Consider the following 18,758-nt stretch of genomic DNA (forward strand, 5'->3'; position numbering starts at 1 on the left):
CTACAGAAAAAGTGAGCATGGTGAAACCAACTAGGATTGAGAAGGCCCTCGGTTTAAACCCCACACAGCTATGAAGCTCAGTGGACGTCTGTGAGCCCAGCTGCTCTTTCTCTCATGATTGCTGTGCAGATAAAATGGGGTGAGGAAAAACTTGTATGCTGGATATAGTGTTCAGAAAATAGCTTTAAAAATATATATTTCCCTGAAATTAATGAACGGGCTCACTTGGTTAATCAGCAAAGAAATGTTCTGCAGGCACTTTTAGCTGCTTCCACCACGTTAGAACTACTTCTCTGCTTCTGGCGTCTTGTGGAAGTTAAATCTTTTGCCTTGGGGCATAACATTGGGTCTGACAGCTTTCAAGCCAGTTCCAACCTTACCAGTAAATTCTATTAGTTCTTACTGGGGTTTCCCAGTTTTGTTTTGTTTTTTATTACTATTACAAAAGTAAAATCAAGACCATGATACAAAAACATTCTGTAACAAAGTAAAATATAAATAAATCTCTTTCGTCTCTCATGAAGATGCGCAGCAGACCTGCCTCCCACATTCACAGGCTCCTGAGCATACCTGGTGATGGCGATAAGAAACAAGGCACAGTTAGCCTTCATCTTGATTGGGACCCAAAGAACTATTTCAGGGGTGCTGAAGGGCATAAACATGCCAAAGGACGACTTGACTTCCCTCTTCTCGGAACAGGAGATTCTCCCCTCTTCCTTATATTACACAACCCCTTCATTTCCAAATGTGGTTTCGTCATATGGTACAGGGGACTGTTCTTTGACAGACTCAAGTACAACGCTGCCTTAGGCATAATTTGAGGGGTTTTTTTGTTTTCGTTTTTGGTATCCACAGACTTTGCAGCCTGGGCTAATGAGGTACTTGTGCATTGACAAGTGCATGATAGAATCCACCCATGGCCAGCAGCTGGCTGTGAGTTCCCTGTTCCACTACTTTGCCATTCTGGATGACTGCTATGATGTCAGAATTCTGGATCGTGGACAACCGATGAGCAATGACGATGCAGGTCCGACCCTTTCTAGCTTCATCCAAGGCCTTCTGGACAATCTGCAGGCATGGGAAAAGAAAAAAATAATGTTTAGAATGATAGCCTTGATTCATCCCTACCCTGCTGCAGTGCAGGAAGCAAGGCTGCAAGCTGACTAACCTTCTCACTTTCTGTGTCAAGAGCTGATGTGGCTTCATCCAGAAGAAGTACTGCTGGTTTTCGGACAAGGGCACGGGCAATGGCTATTCTTTGTTTCTGTCCTCCTGAAAGCTGTGCTCCTTTGTCACCTACTCGAGTATTATATTTCTGTAGGTGGTTGTTGTTTTTTTAAAAAAAGAAAAGATCACAGACATTGTGAGTGTTTTGAAGAGCAAGTTAGACCTTTCCGCATCCTATCAAAACTAATAGGCTGTGTATCTGGATCCTGTGCAGATGTTTCAACAGAAGCAAGACCCACTGCTTGCAACAGGACTTACTCAAGGATAAGTGTGCATGGGAATGCAGCCTTAAATATGCATTTAAAAATTAATCTCTGACCATACTTTATAAGTCAACATGGTAGGGTTGGGGTGGGCTACCTGTAGCCCTTGGCCTAATTTCAGATATGTGGCAGGGAGAGAGAATGACCGGAGTGCGGGGAGATGTGACACAGAGAGAAAAGGATACACCACCCAATTTTGGCTCCAGCCCTGTCCACCATTAGCACATGGCCCCCTCAGAAGGACCCTAGACAGGAAAGATGCCCCTTCCCTCCTGCAAAGGATTTAGCTGTAGGTTTCTATGCAACTGGGATTTGTGCAAAATAGGATAGTTATTTCTCTGGAGAAAGACAATGCTGGAAAACGTAAGGACATCTTCATCTACCTCTGGGAGATTTTCTATGAAGTTGTGGATATTAGCTGCTTTAGCTGCTTCTTCAACTTCTTCCTGACTGACTACTCGGCTGTTGTCGCCATACTGGATGTTCTCTGTAATACTGCAATCAAAGAGAATAGGCTCCTGTTGCACAAGACCAAGTCTGGATCTTAGCCACTGTATATGTAGAGATTTGGTGTCCACGCCATCTGCAAGCTGTAGGTAGAAATGGAAGTACATAAAGTTTGAAATGAGCTTATGCAGAGTTGAAAGGCACAACAATAGGCAGCTGAACCTGCGTAAAATTTAACGGACGCACCAAGTTTATGGTCTATATTTTTTGTTGGGGAAAATATATAGACATGTAGCATATATAAACATGTATTTTTAGGAGAAAGTAAATACAAAAACCTGCATATCAGATAAAATATGTACAATTTAAAAGCATTTTTTGTGTGTTTAAAAGAAATGGCAAATGACAGGATAGAATGGACTTATTTTGAACACATACAAAACTGACACAGAATGGAAATAGCCAGATCTGTCCATCCCTACTCACCACTTGTCCTGCTCCTGGGTCGTAGAATCTCTCCAGAAGCTGGATGGAGGTGCTTTTGCCACAACCACTGCTTCCCACCAATGCCAGAGTTTGTCCCTTGTTAACCTTTAAACTGAGTCCCTGCAAAACTTGAACTTCTGCTCTAGTTGGATATTCAAAATGGATGTCTCTGAATTCAATGTTGCCGTCAAATTTCACCTACATTGCGGGGTGGGTGGGAAATGAACACAGATATATGTTATGGGTTATGTATAAAGCCATATCTCAAATAAAGGAGTTTATTTCTGAAGCTGATTTTAAGCAAACAGAAACTGAGCTGACGCCAGTAAATAAAACAGCATTATATCTCTCTTTTTTTTATTCCAGTAGACTACACTGAGCCCTGTTAATAAAAGAACCACAACAATTCTATTCTGAAAGCACTATCTGTATCGTCTTACCAATTTTTCACCTTCTTCACTATAGCTATCAATCACTGGCTTCCGATCCAAAAGCTGAAAAATTCTTTGTGCAGAAACCTTTGATTTGCCAAAATCTGGTGCAAGAGAACTGGACTGAGCAACATTCATAGCAGCAAAAATCACAGAAGAGAAGACTCTGTAAAACACAAAACATAGAAGCATAGAAAAGCAAATGTTTTGTATTGAAAAGCAGATGCCATACATCTCTGGATTCAACTGCAACTACTGTTTATCTTGCAGAACTGAGATTTATACAATGAGCTCCTTTTAACAGGCCTGCAATATTACTATGTACAGTGCATCTCTAACACACTTATCCTATCACTAAAATAGTGTATCTGTACATATTGTGTACATACTCTATATACATAAGCGGAAGCCTAAAAGTGCACCCACTGTCTGCAATTCAATTCATGATAAAATATTTGTAGGACTATCCAAGCCTACTTAAGTTAAGAAAATATACTTGAGACTGCAGTAGACACACACATAATTGCAATGTGAATCTATAAAAGTATAACTAAGCAAAAGACTATTATAACAATGCTCAAGTTAAATCAGAGGTGTTTTATTCAATGAGTATACAATTTATGTACCTGATTGCACCAATGATTGATTTGCAGACTTGTAGTTATTCACACATAACACTCAACATTTGGGAAACTTTAATGTGGGACTCCCACCCTTTGTCCAAACTTCAAGTGAGGGCAGTATGGAACTTTGTTGCTTGCTCCTCCTCTGTCACAGTCTCTTGCAGATCAGAAGGCATCAGGAAACTTTTTGATAGTTATATATATTTATGTTTATAGATTTTCACATTAGTATTTAAAATTAGTTTATGTTTTGAATTCATTGCCAAGTTCTTACAAAATACAGAAGACACACTCACATAAAAAGTTGCTCGAAGTCCATTAAACAATGGGCAATAAGCCATGCTCCAAATCTGAAGACAGCAGCATTTATAAAAAAGTTGAAACACTGGGCTATTCCATATGTAACTCCATGAAGGGGAGCCTTCTTCAGAGAGTCCCTGTTAAACAAGAAAGCCAATTAAAGAGTCACAATTCGTCATGAAATAAGAGGAACAGTAGAGCTTCTACTCCCAAAGCATTTTTAAAAAGCAAGTCAGAGTCATTGACTAAGATGCTAGTAAGCTTTTAAAACCAAAAAACCACACTGAAGAAATGAATCCTCAACAAATGGGGGTAGTGGAATCATACTACCCATTTTCTCAACACCCAGCCCATCTTGGGACATGACTCATCTATATATGTTGGGCATAACAAGCAAGTAGCACAAATCCAAATACCATAAGCCCAATAGCTTGTCATTGTTATCGGGCAAGATCGGTCAAGCAAGGGTCTTCACCACTTACATACTGTGCCCAATCTGTGTAGGTGATAACAATTTCTTGTTATTCTGTGACGTTAAATTTCGAATCCTCTTTTGCAAATCCCTTCTTTTGATCCAAGTTGAATATACTTCTAAGTTGTATATACTGCCATCTGTCAACTTCATATTGCCGTATCTCTTCATATGATTTTAATCTGAGTTTCCCTTGTTCCTCTTCCAATAATTGTCTATACATTAGCCAATTTGTCCTCATATTCAATTTTTTGATAGCATATGCTTCCAGCGGTGATATCCACCAAGGTGTCTGTGGTTCCAGATGCAATCTATATTTGTTCCAAACTTTGTATAATGCACCTCTTAATATATGATTTGTGAATTCTTTATTGACTTTTACTTTCTCATAATTAAGATACGCATGCCATCCAATCTGTGTAGGTGAGCTGAGTATGGCAGCAGAACAAGATGTAGCCATGCTGCACACTGAGAGACATGGTATCAAAACCAAGACTTCTACTCCACTAATACTAAACCAGCTTGGATCAAGCTAATGCTCCTCAGTGTCTCTAGTGTCATCAGTAAGACCGTTCGCAAAATTAGCTGTAAATGAAGTAGAAATTCCTCCCTTTCCATTACAATACTAAAAGAGGATCATGGGAGACACATCATCACATGAACTCAGAACTGCTGGGAACACAAATAAGACTGTTTGAATGGTGGTTTCTGCATGCACCAAAGACTGTCTGGCAGTTGTATGCTAAAACTCAACATATTCAAAGTTCTGCAGGAGCTACTGGACTTTACACATCACTCAACTGCACACTTTGGTACTAGCTGTTTAAAGCCATTGCAAGCCCCAGATATTTGGACCTTAAAGGGGTGATATCTATCTATCTAAATTGTGTATGGGGAAATAGTACAAGGTGGATTCAATCACATTTCCAGGAATTTAACATAATTATGCACAAGAATATTTTTAATTTGTGAACTAATGTAATTAAGAAATAAAAGTCAAGCACTCAAAGAAGATGACGACAGACTTGCATACAAATTTACCTGTATGGACCTTCTACGCTTGAAATATATCTCTCAAAAAATCTGTCTTCTCTTGTTAATGAAACCACAGTTCTTATATTTTCTACAGCTTCTGTTGAAATCTGATTTGGGAAACAAGGAATGTACAAGGCTTTAGAAAATCCTGATTTCACAAAAGGTTAGGTGTTCTCCATTAGATGCTTAACCTCATAGCCATACACAATATTGAACTAGGTGCAACTAAGGGTCCAGGCATTGAAACAATGTCACAAGTCAGGCACTTGCACCTGGAAGGTTTGGGGACAGTGTCCTTGAAACCTGAAGTAACATATTAGAAATCTGCAGGGTTACTTCTTCAGTCAAGTACTTGCCAGACCATCCAAAGTGCACCATGCTGAGCACCTTGTGGAGGAATCACTGTCCCCACTGTGAGTATTGATATCCCAGCAGTCATATCAGGAAAGCGGCCACGATTCTGCCTCAGCCAGTCTGTCACCTGAGGGCACCCAAATACAGCTGGGGACTTCTTCCAGTTCCATATACAGTCGCACCTCGGAGGTTGAACGGAATCTGTTCCAGAAGTCAGTTCGACTTCCAAAACGTTCAGAAACTGAAGCGCGGTTTCTGATTGGTTGCAGAAAGCTCCGGCAACCAACTGGAAGCCGCGGAAGCCTCATCAGATGTTCGGCTTCCAAAAATAGTTTGCAAACCAAAACAGTCACTTATGGGTTTGCGGCATTCGGGAGCCAAAACGTTTGAGAACTAAGCTGTTTGAAAACCAAGGTACGACTGTAATTGAATGAACCCTATATAGATTTATAGGGCATTCACATCAACTGTTTTAATGGTTGGCTTTAGTGGAGTGTGTTTTAAATCAGTGTTCATCCTTTTACAGTGTTGAAAACTTGATGATATAGAAATATTTTGAATAAGCCAATCGACAAACCAACCAAGGGCTTCTAGGATAGGCATCAGTGGACATGAATAAAAGTTAAGAGCCATGTTGGAAATTTTCCCTTCTCTCACTGCCACAGATCTAATCAGAACCACATGTTTTAACTATATAGAACTCACTCTTCCAGCTTCCTCAAGGGCTTTTTGATCCTTTGACGCATGGCCAGTCACTGATTTCAGTCGTATAACATGGGCTATCATAACGAAAGGAATACAGGCCAGGATGAGCAATGTTAATTGCCAGCCATGCACAAAAGCAATAATAATAGCTGTCAAGAGTGTAAAGATCGTTGAGGTTAATAAGGCCAGCCGACTTCCAGTAGCCTAGAAATAACAAAAACAAAAGACAACACGTTGGAAGTTAACCTCATTAAAGAATTAATTGCAAACACACATGCAAGTTAATCATGTTCATTAGTGAGTCTAACTCTGCATATGGCTAGCCATTGTCTTCCTAAAATAGCAAGTGAGTCACAATTATACTTGGGAGTTGAACTAAGAATGTGCACAATGCACATACTTAATCTCTCTTTAGCTTCAACTAATATAGCAGCCCTGCTCTTGCCAAGTAATGTTCCTAAAAGTTTTGAAAAGCCGTTCAGTAGTCCTCACAAAATTCCTCTTTGTTAGTTAGAATGATTCATCAGGATTTTTGCAAAGGCCCCTTGGAATGAAAGTAAGAGTCTCTATGCCAACATGATGTCAGCATGAGATGCTACAAATCTAGTAGGCTAGCTGGCACAATTACACCTGCAATCCAATGTCATAGTGCTGAAATAAATCATCCAGAGACATCTCTGTCAAACAACATTTAAGTGACTGCAGGAGATCCTCTCTAGACTGACCTCTCTCACTCCTAACCAACCAAAGGCCCCGAGGTGGGCATTATATTCAACAAGCTACATTTACAGAAGTCAAGCTTATAGCAAGCTGAATCATCAATAGCAGCCACAAATTAAAGACAGTGAGTTGTGCACTGCTCAGTTTCATTCAGAGCAGACTCTCTGAAATTTATGAACCAAGTTGGTCATATCCATTAATTTCCAATTGTCTACTCTGAGTATGACCAGTACTTGATACAACCCACTGTCTGTGTGGTACATTAAATGCCATGCAGTTACAAAAGTAGATTTATTATGCTCTTTCCACAAAAGCTTATTTTTGAAACCACTGCAATTTAAATTTAAATTCAATTTTTTTTTAAAGACCCCTAAATAAATGGAAAACATACTCCTTTGACTTGAGAAGCATCTGTTGCAAGCCGGGTTAGCAAAACTCCGATGCCGTTGTTATGGTCATCAAACCATCCAATCTCCTGAAAATGAAAGAGGGTTCAGATAATTTTTGCCGTTGCAAATTTATATTGTCATGGCTCAAAGCAGCCTATGAAGCATTTGAAGTACCATACATGATAGTTTTTTTCTTTCTAAAGAAACCCTTAAGAAGTTGGGAGGGATTGTAGCTCTGTGACAGAGCACAAGTTTTGCCTCGGGCTGAATCTTTGGCATCTCCAAGCAAGAGTTGTGGCCAATCATTGGAGACAACACTGAGCTAGATGGTCTGACTCAGCATGTCAACTTCCTATGTTCCCGCAATCTTTTGTATAATGACTTGAGGCTTCTACTTGGCCTTCAGCATGGAGACTAGAAACTGCCCCTGAAGACAATGGACCACATCCCAGACCCACCCACAAAATTGCCCACCTTTTCCTGTATCTGTTGGTGTTACCTGTTGAAGCAATGCTTTGAATGAAAGTGATCTCAACCGCATAGTCAGAGCTTCCCCAGACCTCCCAAACATGAATCCCTGAAAAATGTAAACATAAAGCATTTAGATTTTATTTAGCTGTACAATGCCATAACATTTTTAAGACTGACGAGCTATAGACTAAAGCGCTGGAAGAGTTGAAGCTATTTACTAATACAGAGCTCAATAGAAATCCTACAGTATGTTCTGGTATTTTTCCATTTGTTAAGCTAAGTTGAGGAAAGGTTGCTGAGGGCCAACATTTTTTCTGTTAGTTGAACAAGAACCAGGCTGTAACAACACACACTGTATTTCCATTCTAGTGCTTCTAGAATAGAAATAAGGCCAATTTGCAAAACTAGTCACCCTTTTGCCTTTTCAAGCTTGCTCCTCTAATTAAGACACTGATAAAGTGTCCTATAAACATAACACCCACAAATTGTGAGTATTGATCATGAAGGTTACTAGTCCACCTTTCTAGTCCCAAGTTCCAGGGGGCAGAGGGGGACTAGATGTTGGTCTGAGAAATGCAGTAACAAGAAGGGGACATGAACAGGAGCGGCAAAACATGCGCAAAAATAAGCAGTCAGATAGGAGTAGAAACTAGCTTCCTGAAACTGCAACAATCATCTTCTTTCTTGGTGCTACTGGCTACCAGACACATAGGTTGCTGCACTATCGGTCCTAAATATTATTTTACCCAACACCTCATCCCATTTTCTTCACATTTGGTGTACTTATCATACTGAATGCACTGCAGTGGTTGTATTTCTAAGCGACAGCAGCTCCTCCCTCCATTTATGAAGCTACAACCCAGTCCAGCTGTTGCCTTTGCAATATCAGTTTTAGGTCGCTGGGGCACAGAAGTTCATAGAAATAGGTGGTAGGATCCTACTCTCATAATCTTGCACCCAAACCCCAGTTCTGGAGCTGCCATGGATCCCATTACAATCAGAGTTTAAAATAATCATGCATCATTATTTGATTGAAATGTGCCCACTATATCTTAAATAAGTGAAAACCATGGTGCCTCAACACCATTTATTTATTTATTTATTGCTGGGGAGTGGGGACAGGGATTCCTTGTTTTGCTTGAATTTTCTGAGTGAATTGGTACATTATCATGGTCTCACAAATTTCAGCAATCCGCTGCTCCATTCTGATATTATTATTATTATTATTAAGTAGGCCTTAGGATAGTCCTTACCTGGACAACATATGTTATTAAGCTGATCACTCCCAACATAAGAAACATAAGAGAAAACAACACCGTTTTTTGGCTTTTCTTGTCTTCGTCTGTTTCTTGGAAAGCCTGGGTTACAAAGCACAGAGTTAGTCACCAGTACTAGAAAATCATTTATTTATTTTCTACACTGCCCGTCACCCGAGGATCACAGGGTGATTTACAATATAATAAAAAACCAATAATACATAACATGGTAACAAACAAAAACAATACCCCCAGCCCGCCAGTTTAAAAGACCATAGTTTGTTTAGTTAGCCAAAGGCCTGGGAGAAGAGAGCCATCACTGAAGAGGCCCTGCCCTCCACTTCAAAAGGCAGAGACTCTGAGAGAAGAGACTCTCCCAGTGTTAGAAGACTGGAAAGATTAATATGGATGGAGTTGCCCTTTAAAGCTACCTAGGGCTTTAAAATGTTATATGCATTTTGAATTCTGATTGGAAACAAACTGGAAGCCAGGCAAGATCCTTTTTAACTGGCCAAATATGTCCAAATCAGAAAGCCAACTTATGTACTGTATTTTTCCGTGTATAACAAGCCCCCTGTTTGTGGGGACTCCAAATTAAGAAAATGGGGGGAGATTGTCAAGAGTTGTTGAGCTTTTCTTTTTTTGGGGGGGTTGCCGAAAATCGCTCACCCAACTGACCAACGCTGAAAATCGCAAGCAAAGAGCAACAGCCGCCATTCGCCCGCCCAATTGACACAGGGGCAGCCAATCGACAACAACCCTTGCCGCGGCCACCAATCAAACGCCCAATAGCCGCTGACAATCTCCTGCTCATGGCTGCAACCAATCACTCTCATCCCCCTTCTGCACTATCTGTGTATAACACGACCCCCAATTTTTAACATAATTTTTAAAGCTAAAAATCTCGTCTTATACACAGAAAAATACGGTAATTTCTAGTTGGCCCATAAAAAGGCATGCAGTGGGGAAGACTGAAAGCTACCCTCCTGACCTGACACCGGAGTCACTGTAGCTTATGTGAGTCAAACTGGGCTGCACAGGCAGAGCCTATCCAGTACTCTTGCAGCCCCAACCTCTCTACTGTTCCCAGACGAGTAAGCTGTAGCGAGGCCAGTGGCAGGAGGGCAGCTCCATAGCCCCACAGGCTGCCTCCACAGTTGCCCAATATTTAATGCATATTGCCATTAAATCTTTCAGGCTTTTAAATTATCTACAATGTGGTTTTTTTAAAGTATGCACAGGTTGAGAGCAAAAGGTGCTGGCAAGTATCCTTATTATAAAGGCACTTGGACCAGATGTCATTATGGAAAACCAACCAATGACACACTGAATTTCTTTGTTTTCAATGAACTGAGAAGAGGATAACATCCTAAAGAGAATGGAAAGTGGAAGCAAAAGGTTTTTGCAGAGGCTGAAGTATAAGCTTCTAAACTTACCCCAATTATTTTACCGAACAGAACAGCAAAGGCAGGCGTGACGCCACCTCCAATGGCAGCAGCAATGATTCCAAACACTATAGAGCAGAATTCGGGCTTATTCAGGGCTAGAATTCTAGAATAAGGCACCTCAGGGAGCTTCTCTTCCTGTAAGAGACAAAATTCCAGTTGTCACCAGCGGGTGAGAACACTGAAGGGGGTAATGTAATTGCCTGGGCAATGAACCATGCTAGCAGAAGATTGCTGGGAAATTAGTATGAACTCAGAATGTACTAAATACGGAAACTTACTGAGCTATGCACACCCATTGATTGTCAGCAAAGTTTTAATTGCTCAAAAATGTTGAGAAAACAAAGAGGAAAAATGGAACAAAAGGCCAACTCATGTCAAAATCTATCCAAAAGGGCACTGAAAAGTCAAACTGGATCAGTCATAATGAATGGCAACTTTAACGCATGAACCTTTCTGATGAATGATTTTTAAAAGAGTCTTTTAATTTAATTTTGATTTCTCATCATTTTCATGTTTTGATGTAAGCCGCTTAATTCTTCAGAAAAAAGGGATCTCAATGTTTAAAAATTAAAAAGCAAAAATAGAGAACATGAGTCTAGCACAGCTACAGCCATCCTTGAAGTTTGTGGTTAGGAAGTAATATCACGAGTGTATCAAACCTCTTCCAAATTGCTTTGTCTATCAGTCAAGTCCATTTACCAAAACCACCAGAGAGTTGTACAAAACTGCACTTTTACCAATATATCTTTTTCTACAGATATGGACATAGGTGTATCTTTATGTCAGGTTATATGAAGACAGAATCAAGCATACAAGTTTGTAGAAAATATCACATGAAGTCATGAGGCAAGTTTTTCAGACAAGCTATTTTTCACAGGATTGATAGATACTGACAGAAGCATGACCATATTTCGGCATATTATTATTACTATTACAATGGATATATTAATTACCTTTTAAACCATCGTCTTAAGGAGATTTACTCAAAAGATTATTTAAAACAGTTAAAAACACAAATGCATTTAAAACAAGAGTAGAACCTTAACAATTGGGCACTCATGGTAAAGACCCATGTATCCAGCTGGGAAAATCTATTCTCAGCTTTGCAAAATGGATGCTTCCAGGAATGCTACACCGGGACTGTGTTTTTCACTGGCTCCCAGTTCCAGTTTCCTATTCTTAACTCCATCCCTTCTTCCACTTTGCCTACTGTGAAACAATATTTTGTTCATCTGTCAATACCAGGCATAGGCAAACTCGGCCCTCCAGATGTTTTTGGGACTACAACTCCCATCATCCCTGAACAGTAGTAAGGTCTAGCATGATGTATAAGAAACACAATGCACTACCATCTTAACAAAAATGGAATGTTCTGTTCTAAATTTTATGCTATTCTCACAAGGCATGTTAAGAATTAATCTTAGCACCAACCACTTTCTTCTTCTTCCCTTTCTTCTTCTTCCTCTTCTTCCTCTTCTTCCTGTCAGAGTATCTTTTCGTAGAAGCCCTACTGAGGCTGCGTTTACGGAAGCTTCCTCCCTTAGCTATTTCTGTGCCACCAACAGGATTTTCCAAGACACTGGCTTCCACGTCATTTAGATAATCATCCTCAGAGTCGTCGTCATCTTCCTCAGTCTCAAAATCTGTTTCTTCTACTGTTTCATCGCTTTGATCATCTCCACCATAGCACTAAGGTAAAAAGGAATTAGTCATTCTGAAGAAAATTCATTACCCATGGAAAATATCATGAGAAACGTATTTAATTACTATGTACAATGATTACCGTATTTTTCGCACCATAGGACGCACTTTTTCCCCTCCAAAAATGAAGGGGACATGTGTGTGCATCCTATGGTGCGAATGCAGGCTTTCGCTGAAGCCTGGAGAGTGAGAGGGGTCGGTGCGCACCGACCCCTCACGCTCTCAGGCTTCGCACACCTCTCCGCAAGCAGCGGGAGCCCAGCGCTGGGCTCCCGCTGCTTGCGGAGAGTTGCCAGCATGCCGAAGCCTGCGCGCGCTGAGCTCAGCGCACCCAGGCTTCGCGGACCTCTCCGCAAGCAGTGGGAGCGCTCCCCCGGCTTGCGGAGACTTGCCTGCATGTTGAAGCCTGCGCACGCTGAGCTCAGCGCGCCCAGGCTTCGTGGACCTCTCCGCAAGCAGCGGGAGCGCTCCCACGGCTTGCAGAGAGCTGCCTGTTTGGGGGCTGGGGTCGGGGGAAGCTCGAGCTTCCCCCGCCCCAGCCCCGCGCCTGGGGGGGAAATAATTTCCCCCCCAAAAAACTGGGTGCGCCCTATGGTCCGGTGCGCCCTATGGTGCGAAAAATACGATAAATCTCTGTACACAGAAAAGCATGTGGCGTATTCTGAAGTGGCGCAATTCCAGATTTTTTGGGTGGTGGTGTCATTTTTGGGTTCCATTCCAAAAGTAGTTGCCCAAGAGATATTCAATAAAAGGATTCTAGCATAGTATTTCTTTTCATACATGAAGGTGTTCCCCCTTTTTAAATGTGCAATGAGTTTTTGACAAAAGTATTTAAACAGGCTCTCACACTTCTGCTCTGAAACCTATGGAACTTTTACTACTGCTTTTCCTGAACATGTAGAGCACCCCTAACTGAAAAGTACTTGCCTATTTCTATCAATGAAAGTGGAATTAAAATAAATAAAACTACCCAGTACAGTAGTTCTCAGAAACAGACACAGACAGAAGTAAGCACCAGTTTAATCTGTAACTTTGCTTGGGTGTTATCTGGGCAGATGGGTAGAAACAACCCTTTTAAGGCTGAGGGCTATACTTACGCATGGTCAACTTTCTGGGACCCTATGTCAAAGTTGGCATGGCCAAATGATTGGGTTGGTTTTTTTAGCAACAATTTTTGTGGGGTATTCTGAGCATCACAGAATCACAGCAGGGGACTCACGGGAATCATCAGTAAAGAAGGGGGGTAGGATTATTATTATTATTATGAAAAATGGACATTTGGGGTGCCACAAGAAACATTTTAGTATTGTGGCATTACAGTGGCTTTCAGCATTTGAGGCATAGGTTTTCAGGACCCATCTTATTTTTTATGGTTGTAAGTGTGAAGGGCAGGAAATAACTAACTAACTAAAACTAACTAACTAACTCCCATTTTAAAAAAAGACAATGGGGAGGGTCTGGGCCATATCTTCAAAAAACCTCTTGCATGACCTGATACGACCCATAGGTCATGGGTTAGCCATCCCTGATATATATGAATTCTTTGTTATGTTACACTAGAGAAGCAAACAACATTTGGCAAAGACAAACATGTGTTGTTTCTCTTGAGTATCCCCATTTGTGTGCAAATTAGCTTTTAACCACCACAGCTGTGCCCACCAAGCGTGAATGCTTAGCTGTTTCAAGCACCTTCACTCAACACAGGGAATATAATTGGGTGAAAAGGCAAACCCAAATGGTAGGTGCAATAGCATGATACAAACCTTACAAAAGTGGTCCATTGCAATGGTTTCGCTTCTTTGGCAACCTTCCATCTTTCCCAACACTCTTAACTCTGTGCAAAGGATCTCTAGTCTCTCACTTGCCTGCCACAAAGAACTGCCTACTTCCATGCTTCACCTGGTCCAACCTCTTTCTCTGAGTTCCCATTATGCTGACCCATGGGTTTAGCATGATGTGTAAACTGGGCCATGATGGCTCATTACCTGCTGCATTACAAGTGCATAGTAGACTCCCTTATGTGCCATGAGCTCGTCATGGGTCCCTTGTTCAACAACGACACCTTTCTCAAAGCCAGCAATAATGTCAGCTGTCCTGATGGTGGAGAGTCTGTGAGCAATCACAATGGTGGTTCGCCCAGTTCTGGCCTTGAGGGGGGGAAAAAAGGGTGGAAGAAGGTAAACATTTTTGTATACACAAACACAAGAAACATACCGTATTTTTTGCTCTATAAGACTCACTTTTTCCCTCCTAAAAAGTAAGGGGAAATGTGTGTGTGTGTTATGGAGCGAATACAGGCTGTGCAGCTATCCCAGAAGCCAGAACAGCAAGAGGGATTGCTGCTTTCACTGCGCAGCGATCCCTCTTGCTGTTCTGGCTTCTGAGATCCAGAATATTTTTTTTCTTGTTTTCCTCCTCCAAAAACTAGGTGCTTCTTGTGGTCTGGTGCATCTTATAGAGCGAAAAATATGGTATACACAAGAAACTTTGTTCATCTGACATCTGCACACAGAATGTCTAAAAGGAGGAGTCCCAGAGATTATTTATTTACTACCAATAACATAAATCCAACAATTCTATTAATCACCTCTTATATTTAACTAGATTGTTATAGTTATAATTCATCTCTCACATTTGATTTCCAATCAATGTATTTTCAGCACATGATTAGACATATCATTATTGCTGTTTCCTCAACCGATTTAGCATTTCCTTTACAGATTTCACATTATCATCCAAGTGTTGGCTAAATTAACATGGTTAACACTACAGTACACCAAGTCTCACTGCTTTGGCATCTTGCATTTTTGTTTGTTTTTATTTAAATATTTTTAAATCACCCATAAGGGGGTGGGGAATCCAAGGTGGTATACAACCTAAAAACACAGTATAATAAAAACACTAAACATATAAGTAAAAGCTGGTTGGCAAAAGAACCTCAGGTTTGGAAGCTCTGTCTAAATAATATTTTTCAAGGGTTATGGCATATTCTTAAGGCCAAACTCGAATTGGCATAGGAGATGCCTCAAGGAACTTCAGTTTTTAAATTATAGCTCAGTTGGTTAAATTGTGGTGCTGATAACACCAAGGTTGCAGGTTCGATCCCCTGCATTGCAGGGGGTCAGACTAGATGATCCTCAGGATCCCTTCCAACTCTACGATTCTATGATAACAGACTATTTACCTTATCAAGTGCTGCTTGCACTATGGATTCGCTTTGATTATCCAGAGCAGAGGTAGCTTCATCCAGCAACAGGATCTTGGGGTTCCTGGCTAGGGCACGAGCAATTGCTATACGCTGTTTCTGTCCTCCACTCAGCTGAGCTCCCCTTTCGCCAACCATGGTGTCAAATTTCTGGGAAATTCAAAGCACAGAAATCAGACTGAATCACATTAGAGTTTCCACTCTTAGTTACAAACAAGAAAAGGTGATGCAGCGTAGAAGTAACACTCTACAGCCAAACACAAAACATTCAGTAACATTCAGCAAATGAGCTTTCGTTTCTGTTTTCAGGGTACCATACCTCATGAGCATGGGTAGGCAAACTAAGGCCCAGGGGCCGGATCCAGCCCAATCACCTTCTAAATCCGGCCCATGGACGGTCCAGGAATCAGTGTGTTTTTACATTAGTAGAATGTGTCCTTTTATTTAAAATGCATCTCTGGATTATTTGTGGGGCCTGCCTGGTGTTTTTAACATGAGTAGAATGCGTGCTTTTATTTGAAATGCATCTCTGGGTTATTTGTGGGGCCTGCCTGGTGTTTTGAACATGAGTAGAATGTGTGCTTTTATTTGAAATGCATCTCTGGGTTATTTGTGGGGCATAGGAATTCATTCTCCCCCCCCCTTCAAAATATAGTCCAGCCCCACACAAGGTCTGAGGGACAGTGGACTGGGCCCCTACTGATAAAGTTTGCTGACCCCTGCTCATGAGCATAAAGACTTATTACTTGCAGCACAGATGGTGCTAACAGATATATCTGTAAATATCTGGGATGCGGGTGGTGCTGTGAGTTAAACCACTGAGCCTATCAGAAGGTTGGTGGTTCGAATCTCCACAACGGGGTGAGCTCCCATTGCTTGGTCTCTGCTCCTGCCAACCTAGCAGTTCGAAAGCATGAAGTGCAAGTAGATAAATAGGTATCGCTCTGGCGGGAAGGTAAACAGCATTTCCGTGCGCTGCTCTGGTTCGCCAGAAGCGGCTTAGTCATGGTGGCCACATGACCCAGCAGCTGTACGCCGGCTCCCTCGGCCAATAAAGCGAGATGAGCGCTGCAACCCCAGATTCGTCCGAGACTGGACCTAATGGTCAGGGGTCCCTTTACCTTTATATCAGGGACAGTTTTAGCTAACAAAACCTGGAAACTTTCCCAATGGAGAAAAGAAAGGGCGAAAGAATGCTATGTTGGCACTCCAGTAATAAAATGGGTTTCTTCATTTGTGTGAGCAGTCTAAATAATTTGGTTAGCTATTCACCTTGGATTCATCAGTGTGTCCTGTAAGATGGAATATGCCATTTGCTAAGAATAAGTTTTTTGTTATCAAAAGGAAGCAAAGGTTTGTTTGACTGGAGCCATCTCAATGATTAACCACACTTAGACAATGACTCATCTAAGCCACACATTTGAAGAGGACTGGGTATCCAGAAAACATAGGAACAAAGAATTTGATTTAAGAAGCTTCTGAAGCATATCTGTGATAATAATGAATATGCATGCAATCAGTAATTTAACAGTTTGCCTATAGAATCTGTGTAAGCCAAAGGTTGCTCCAGCAAAGAAAAAGAGAGAAAATGGTGGTCATTATTAAAGAAACACTTTAATTATAAGTATGCATTGTTTCATGAGTAATGAATCTAAGAGAAGTGACTCAGAATCTGGAAAGGGAACAGGAAGTGTGGGAGAGGGTGCTCTTCCTTATCTCAGCTTGCTGAGATCAGACTCGTATGAGCACACCTAAAATTGAAGAAAGATTACTTTGGAAGCTTTGGTTGTTGTTTACATGCAAAAGCTCTGCTGGTGAGGTTTTGCAGAGCAGCAGGGCACTGCCCCATCTGCAGCTCAAGGTGTTTGTGGCTGCCAGGGTGTGTCTGTGAGCAAATAGCTGCTTACCCGGCTCTAGGTGGGCAGTGCTTGTGGCCTCTCGTGGGCTACCCTCCATTCCCAGAGTAGTGAGGAGTCACCTCCCAGCAGCCAGCCATTGTAAATTCCCCAGCCAACCACACTGCAGGGCAGGATAGCCTGCCAAGACTAAAGATTAAACTGCCAATGGTTGGGCTCAATCATGCGATGGCGGTAAGAGTGGTTCCTGGACTGACTCCCCCAAATGCCCTGTTTTGGACCAGTGACAGGAGGCCAGTTTAGCTTCAGAGCTGAGCAGAGGGGCATTTCCACTCACTCCAGTGCCTCCTCCCACAGCCAGATGTACAGCTATGTTGTTGTTTTAAAAAAGAAAAATTCTTTGTCCATCTACTGGAGTGAAAAACAATTAGCAATACAGTCATACCTCTTGTTATATTCAGTTCAGGTTATGTCTTTTCAGGCTGCGTGCCGCGGTGACCTGGAAGTACTAGAAACAGTTACTTCCGGGTTTCACAGCTTGCACATGTGCAGATGCGCAAAATGACGTCATGTGCATGCGCAGAAGTGGTGAATTGTGACCCAGGCATGCGCAGACGCGGGTTGCATTCTGTTCAGGTTGCAAACAGGGCTCCGGAACGGATCCCGTTCGCAACCAGAGGTACCACTGTACAGTTGTACCTTGGTTCTCGAACAGAATGTATCCCGGGAGTCTGTTTGACTCCCAAAACCGTTCAAAAATGGCGTGGCTTCCGATTGGCTGCAGGAGCGTCCCGCAGCCAATCAGAAGCTACAGCAGACGGAACACTCACTTCCAGGTTTCGATTGTTCGGGAGCCGATTTGTTCGGGAGTCAAGGCATTTGAGATCCAAGGTACGACTGTAGTTTAAAAGCTGACACATGTAAATCGTTGCACATGTAGGAACGAAGTTCTCCAGATCGTAACAGAGAATGTGACAGTTCAGGTACTCACATCAGGAAGTTTGGATATGAAGTCATAAGCATTAGCTTCTTTTGCTGCTTGCTCAATGTCAGCATCAGTAACATCCTCTCTGCCGTACCGGATGTTGCCTGCTATTGTAGTAGCAAACAATACAGGTTCCTGGCTTACAATGCCAATGTTTTCTCTCATCCACTTGAGATTGAGTGTCCGGATATCGTGTCCATCTATGGTTATCTGGGATAAAGATGTAGCAATTTGTAAGAGGTCACAAAAGCAGGTTTTAAAATGGGCCTAGTTAATAGCTACATTCAGATAAACTTTCTTAGATAACTTGTAACTTTACAGATGATGGAAGGATAAATATACTTCAGTAAGCTATAGTTTTCCATTATATCTGAACCACAAAAC

At 41.6% G+C, this 18,758-nt stretch overlaps 1 protein-coding gene across 7 annotated transcripts in view; it reads right to left on the reverse strand.

Annotated features, from left to right (window-relative positions):
- Positions 1-410: 410 nt before the first annotated feature.
- The window catches only part of ABCB5 (ATP binding cassette subfamily B member 5), a 46,137-nt gene continuing 27,789 nt past the window's right edge, over positions 411-18,758 (reverse strand). For all 7 annotated transcript variants that reach the window (XM_081883130.1, XM_081883132.1, XM_081883129.1 and 4 more), the window contains 16 exons: positions 18,381-18,584; positions 15,513-15,683; positions 14,314-14,475; positions 12,059-12,316; positions 10,616-10,762; positions 9,177-9,281; positions 7,952-8,029; positions 7,455-7,538; positions 6,344-6,547; positions 5,291-5,391; positions 3,774-3,914; positions 2,864-3,020; positions 2,424-2,621; positions 1,874-2,080; positions 1,169-1,315; positions 411-1,068 (listed from right to left, as the gene is read on the reverse strand). In XM_081883130.1, the coding sequence (XP_081739256.1) occupies positions 871-1,068; positions 1,169-1,315; positions 1,874-2,080; positions 2,424-2,621; positions 2,864-3,020; positions 3,774-3,914; positions 5,291-5,391; positions 6,344-6,547; positions 7,455-7,538; positions 7,952-8,029; positions 9,177-9,281; positions 10,616-10,762; positions 12,059-12,316; positions 14,314-14,475; positions 15,513-15,683; positions 18,381-18,584 (2,562 nt within the window). In that variant the 3' untranslated portion in view covers positions 411-870. The remainder of the gene's footprint in view (positions 1,069-1,168; positions 1,316-1,873; positions 2,081-2,423; positions 2,622-2,863; positions 3,021-3,773; positions 3,915-5,290; positions 5,392-6,343; positions 6,548-7,454; positions 7,539-7,951; positions 8,030-9,176; positions 9,282-10,615; positions 10,763-12,058; positions 12,317-14,313; positions 14,476-15,512; positions 15,684-18,380; positions 18,585-18,758) is intronic.

Source organism: Podarcis melisellensis (assembly GCF_964234715.1).
Source record: "Podarcis melisellensis genome assembly, chromosome: 12".
NCBI classification, from domain to species: domain Eukaryota; kingdom Metazoa; phylum Chordata; class Lepidosauria; order Squamata; family Lacertidae; genus Podarcis; species Podarcis melisellensis.